The sequence below is a fragment of the Elephantulus edwardii genome, unplaced genomic scaffold (genome assembly GCF_000299155.1).
Source record: "Elephantulus edwardii isolate Elephantulus edwardi_28Jun2011 unplaced genomic scaffold, EleEdw1.0 scaffold00373, whole genome shotgun sequence".
NCBI lineage: Eukaryota > Metazoa > Chordata > Mammalia > Macroscelidea > Macroscelididae > Elephantulus > Elephantulus edwardii.
Window position 1 is genome coordinate 159,658 of NW_006400123.1, and position 6,286 is coordinate 165,943.

Genomic DNA, 6,286 nt, shown 5'->3' on the forward strand with positions numbered 1-6,286 from the left:
CAGAGCGGAGTTTAGGGCTATTGTACATAGGGTCGCTATGAGTCGCAGGCGACTCGACGGCACATAACAACAACAACAACAACATCTAAATATATGTAGAGAAATATGTAAGGGAGCTTTGGCGGCGTACTGAGTAATGAGTAGCACAGCCAACAAAAAAGTTGAATCCTCCAGCTGCCTCTTAGAAGAAGGGCAGTCTCCTTCCACATGATTTATAGCCTCTGAAAACGTGCTAGAGGGTCTGCTAGGAGTCTGTTCTGACTCAATGGCAATGAGTTAGGTATTCAAGTATCATTGACTCATAGCTGACCCTCCAGTGGGTTTTCAGAAGCAGTACATAGAATGGGAGTAGACTGCCCATCTTTCTTCCTGAGGTGCTGTCGAGACCCTATGAACAACAGATCTAAACCCTGTCCTATCCTGTGTCATTTTTATCATCTCTGATTGAGCCCATTGCTACCATCACTGCGTCAATCTATCTCATTCAGGGTCTTCTCCTCTCTGGCAGTCCATGGGATATTCAGTACTCTTCTCCTGAGGAGCCAGTTATATATTGATATTGTCTGCCAAGCCCAGAGCAGTCTATAATTTTTTAAAAGATTAGTCAAGGAATAAACCCTGAAGGCAGGAAGTGGTTAGTATTGATAGATGGGAAAAGTGGGTCCAGTAATTAATATTACAAAACAAAATACATATGAAAATATGTTCAATGAAAAAAACCAATCTGCTTTGTAAACAGTTATTCAAATAACAATCAAAAAAACACACACGAAGATCACACACAAGAAAACCCTATAGGGTAAGTTCTAATCACACAGTCACAAGGGTTCACTATGAGTCAGAAACAGCTCCATGACTCCCAATAACAACACGATGGATGAACAAAGAAGAATCATGGAGAGCCAAAAAAAAGGGAGAATGTCCTGGACAATTCTTTGTAAGGAGTATGAATAGAAAGGAGATATGTTGCTAGGAAGGGGGAGAACATTTAGAAACTGAAGCAACTCTAAAAGTGTTGCCTAAGTTGTTAACCACTTGGCCCTTTAAGGGACATCTATTTTTTTTTAAATAAGGAATAATATTGTGCTTTGATTATCATTCCTGCTGTGTAGTATGTTACGAACAATCTAAGTAGTATAAACTCATGAAAATATATTTATACAAAAGGCTAAAATCTTATGTAGTTTAATTTTACAAAGGTGTATCTTCATTTTATTTATTCCTGGTCTTCTAGAAAGACACTGATTGCTAACACTTTGATACGTATAACACAATAACGTGCACTCAAATGCAGATTAGAGTGAAACCTGCCTCATTAAAATACTTCCACCTGATTATAAACAGGGAAACTAAAAAAGCAATTTGGATGTCAGTTTTGGTGACTGTAGTGAACAGAGATCCCTCTGTCAAAATATGCTAAGCAGTACCATAAAAACTTAGTTTTTCCATTATGTGAAAGAAGATAAATACACACACACACACACACACACACACACACACACACACACACACACACTATCCTACTGTGGGGTTCTGTTTATCTGGTTGGTTTATGTTAAGATGTTTTTATTCAACTCTTACAAACATCTTCAAAGCCAAACCACTTGCCAAAAGGGAAAAGAGGAGGTGATATCTGAACCTTATAAAGGATTCAAGGGGAGGGAGCTGGCATTGGGGAGTGTGGCTTTCAGAAATCAAGCCACATTATCAGATTAGCAGCAGTTCTTGCCTTACGCCCGCCCCCACCCACTCACCTGCCTTCCCAAGCTTCTCCCGAAGAAAACCCAACATCGCTTCCAATCCCACCAATCCCTAGTCGAGGGGTGCAATTCATTCCGAAGTCACCCAGTGGAGCAGAGGTGATCCCAGTCACTGGGTTCAGTTTAGGTAAACCAGGTTAAGCCGATGGTAGGAGGCCTCGGCCACAACTTCAGCTCCGCGCCTATCTCCCCTAGACTCCTCAACCCCGGGCCTCTCCCGACCGCCAGGCGCCCGCAGACCCTTCCGATCACCACCCACCCATCCCCTGCGGGACCGCCCCACCCCATCACACCTGGGGTGGTGATGTTTGCCCCGCTCCGGCGCGCTGCAGCGAGAAGGCACAGGAGAAGAGGTAGAAGCGGCTGTGCGCGGGGCCCTCCAAGGCCAGGGAGGGCGCGCATGGCGTCCACGGGTTCTCTGCGGTCTTCGTGCGAAGCGAGCTCCTTGTCACGCTGCTGTCAGTGCCCTGAGTTCCTGCGCACGCTCGCCCGGTAGCCGGACACCCACCGCTGGTGAGCCGCGCAGGACCCTGGAGTGCAGGGGGCGGTGCCGGGCCTCCTCCGGGAGAAGCGCTCCGCCCTCGCGCCGGCCCCTCATCAATTATGCAGGCACGCTCGCGCCGGGCTGGGCGGCCACCCCCGCCCTGTCCTCTGAAGCCTCCTCCCTCCGGGCTCCTGCCAGATCCCCGCACAACTTTGCATTAGAGGCGGGGCAGGTGATGTCTAGTCCTTCTCCTGGGAACCTTACTACCACATACACTTATCTTTAGGACGCTCTCTACATCCTCCCCTTTGCAGATGTCTGAGCCTGATGCACTTATTTACTTTGATGAGTCAGATAAGAGCCTGGGGGTGGGGGCACTTTTCTATTCTAAGAGGACATCTTTAGGCGACCTTATTAAGAAGGCTTATTTTTGTTCAGGGATAAGACTCTGTCCATCTGTTCACATACAATCTGAATTTATCTTTCTTTGCTGTATGTGGCCTTCTTTTGCACCCGTCCCTCCAATCTCTGAAGGCTCAGCAGGTTCTCTTAGGAATAAGGTTTTCACAGTCTCAAGGCTCCATGGGAAGCATGTGCTTGTTTGTATTTTCGTTTTTCCTCTGTTGGCTTTGTATGATTAACATTGTTAAGGGTGCAGCTATAACTCAGAAAGCAAAACTTATGGAAAACTGCGCAAGATTGTTGACTTTCTTCAAACTGGAACACTATTGAAGATAATGAGATCCCTTACAGACAAGAAAGTGGCTTGATATTTTCAATGTTCCTGACCTAAGAAAACAGCTAAAACTTAATGCTTTATCAAAAAAGGGGTCGAGATTCCACATCACAAAATAAGACAGTAACAACCTTAACTAAACCAAACACACTGCCTTTGAATAGGGTCTAACTGGGAGTGACCCCTGAGAGTGCAAATTTTTATGAAAGTTGTAAAGATTTACATACACCTTCTTTTCCCTTGAGCTTCAGGTTTTATCTGAATCTTTAACTTTCTATTAGCAACCAGCTCTCTTAAGGCATTACCTACCAGGGCTTCTTAAAATAGTAATTTTTTTAAAAACCCAAACCAAAATTCATTGGTGTCCAGGCCAAGTATAACCATCTCAAAGCTGACCCTGCAGTAGGTAAAAAAAAAAAAAATTAAAAAAAAATATATATATCTCCCCTCTAATTTCCTTGTTATCCTTGCCTAGGGGTCATGCTAATCTTCTCTTTATTACTCAGTTTTAGTATTTGTAACTTACATATTTCAACAAACAGATGCAGCCCTGAAAGTGCTTACCATGTTGTGTCAAGAAATCTGGAAGACTGTTACCTGGCCAACTGACTGGAAGAGATCCGTATTTATTTGCATTCCTAAAAAAGGTGATGAAACAGAATGTGAAAATTATTGTACAATATCACTGATATCACATGCAAGCAAAATCTTGCTGAAGATTACCCAAAAATGACCAGGACATGGACAGAGCACTACCAGAAATACAAGCTGGGTTTAGAAGAGGTTATGGCACTAAGGACATCAATGCCGACATCAGATGATTCTTGGCTGAGAGCAAAGAGTGCCAAAAGAGTGTCTATCTGTGTTTCATTGACTATGCAAAGAATTTTGACTGTGAGGATCACAATAAATTGTGGCTAATATTGAAAAGACAGGGAGTCCCAGAACACTTGATTGTATGTGAAATCTATACTTAAGCCAGGAAGCAGCAGTCATAGACAGTAAAGTATGGTTAAAAATCAAGAAAACAGTGTGTGTCCTTTCTCCATACTTTTTTTAAAAATTAGTTTCAATGAACAGCTACAAAGATTTTGGACTTCCATTCATTCATTGTTGCACTTTTCTCCCCGCCCATCCCACCACCCCCACCCCCAGTTCTCTCCTCTCCTTGAAAAGCAAAAGAAAAACTCCTTCATTGGTATACAATCCCCCCATATACCTTTTTAATCTATATGTGGAACAGATTATTCAATAGGCTGAGCTTTATGAAGAGGGATGAGGCATCAGAATTGGAGGAAGACCCCTCCACAACTTGTGTGATGCAGATGACACAACCTTGCTCCTCAAACTGAGAAGGACTTAAAATGTATGCTGTAGAAGGTCAAGGACTACATTCTTCAATATGGATTGCATCTCAACATCAAGAAAACAAAGATTCTTTTTACCAGGCCAATTTACAGCATCATGACAGATGGAGAAAAGATTTGAATTGTTAACATTTCATCTTGCTCAAATCCATAATCAACACTCTTGACACTGTTGTTGTTGTTTGCCATTAAGTCACCTGTGACTCATAACAACCCTATGTACACACCTAATCTAATTGCCTCAGTTGCTATGTCAATCCATCTCATCTGGAGTCTTCCCCTTCTGTGCTGTCCCTTTACTCTTCTAAGCATGATGTCCTTCTCCAAGAACTGCTCCCTTCTGGCCACGTACCCAAAGTATGTGAGATGGAGCTTCAAAATCCTAGCTTCCAAGGAGAAACTTGGTTTCACCCTCTTCAAGACAAACCTATTTGTTCTCCTGGCAATCCATGGAACATTCACTATTCTTCTCTAATGCCGCAACTCAAAGACATCAATTCTTCTTCTGTCATCCTTAGTCAGCTGTCCAGATGTCTGATGCACAGCAAGTATTTGCAAACACAATGGCCTTGATCAGGTACACTTTAGTCTCCAGACTGGCATCATTGCTCTTTAGTACTTTGGAGAGGTTCCTGACAGCAGACTTCCCCCATATAATTCGTCTTTTGACTTCCTAACTATTGGTGCCAAGTGTACAGATTGTGGAGTCAAGCAAACTATAATTGTTAACAATCTCAGTCTCTTCTCCATCCATCATAGAGCTGCCAACTGGCCCAGTGGTGAGAATCTTTGTCTTCTTGATGTTAAGATTCCATCCATATTGAAGACTACAGTTCTGGACCTTCTGCAGTAAATGCTTCAAGTCCTCCTCAGTTTCCGCAAACAAGGTTGTATCATCTGTACAATACAGATTGTTGAAAAGCCTTCCTCCAATCTTGATGTTACACTACTCCTCATAAAGTCCAGCCTCCCAAATGATCTGTTCTGCATACAGACTGAAAAGGTATGGAGACAGCATGCATCCTTGCCACATTCCATTCCTAATTTTGAGCCATGTAGTGTTTCCTTGCTCTGTTCTGCCTCCTAGTCCAAGTATAGCTTTCACATGAGCACAATCAAGCGTTTTGCAATTCCCATTCTCCTCAAGGTTAGTCACAATTTATTGTGATCGACATAGTCAGATGCCTTTAACTAGAGGGTAAAGAGTTTGCCTTCCAACCCAAAGACACATGGTTCAAATCCAGCAGGTGCTCTGAGAGAGTAAGATGAACAAACTTTTGGCACTAACTGTCAGAAAAGTAAAAGATGAATTGTATTGGGGCAAGTCTGTTGTCTGGAACCTCTCCAGAGTGATGAAGAGTAAGTATGTCAATCCAGAGACTAAGGTGCATCGGATTCAGGTGAGGGTCTTCTCAATTAACTTGCTATTATGCACCAGAGAGCTGGACAATGACTAAGGATGACAGAAGAAGAATCAATGCCTTTGAGTTGTGGTGCTGGAGAACAGTATTGAACATACCATGCATTGCTGAGAGAACAAACAGGTCTGTTCTAAAGAGGATGAAACCAGGTTGTTCTTTGGAGGCAGAGATTTTGAAATTCCATCTCACATACTTTGATCATGCTGCCAGGAAGGCCTAGGTATTGAAGAGAGACATCATGCTTGGAAGGGTAGAGCATCAGTGCAGGAGAGGAAGACTCTGGATGAGATGGATTGAAACAGTAACTGAGGCATTGTGAGCAGATGTGGAAAAGACAGTGTTCATATGGCCAATATGAGTAATAGTCAATTCAATAGCACATAGCAACAAGGACAACAACAACATTCTTTGCGACATTACGTACAAAATATATTTATGTATTTTTTTTTAATTACCTCTGTTCCCCCACCATCTTTATTTTGAAAGTCAGATTTGGTACTCCTAAGTCTAAAGCTTTA

The 6,286-nt window shown here is 42.8% G+C and overlaps 1 protein-coding gene across 1 annotated transcript in view; it reads right to left on the minus strand.

Annotated features, from left to right (window-relative positions):
- LOC102853588 (embigin-like) overlaps positions 1 to 1,791 on the minus strand; it is a 102,816-nt gene extending 101,025 nt beyond the window's left edge. Inside the window, exon 1 of the mRNA XM_006902150.1 lies at positions 1,755 to 1,791. Within this exon, the coding sequence (XP_006902212.1) occupies positions 1,755 to 1,791 (37 nt within the window). The remainder of the gene's footprint in view (positions 1 to 1,754) is intronic.
- Between the last annotated feature and the right edge of the window lie 4,495 nt (positions 1,792 to 6,286).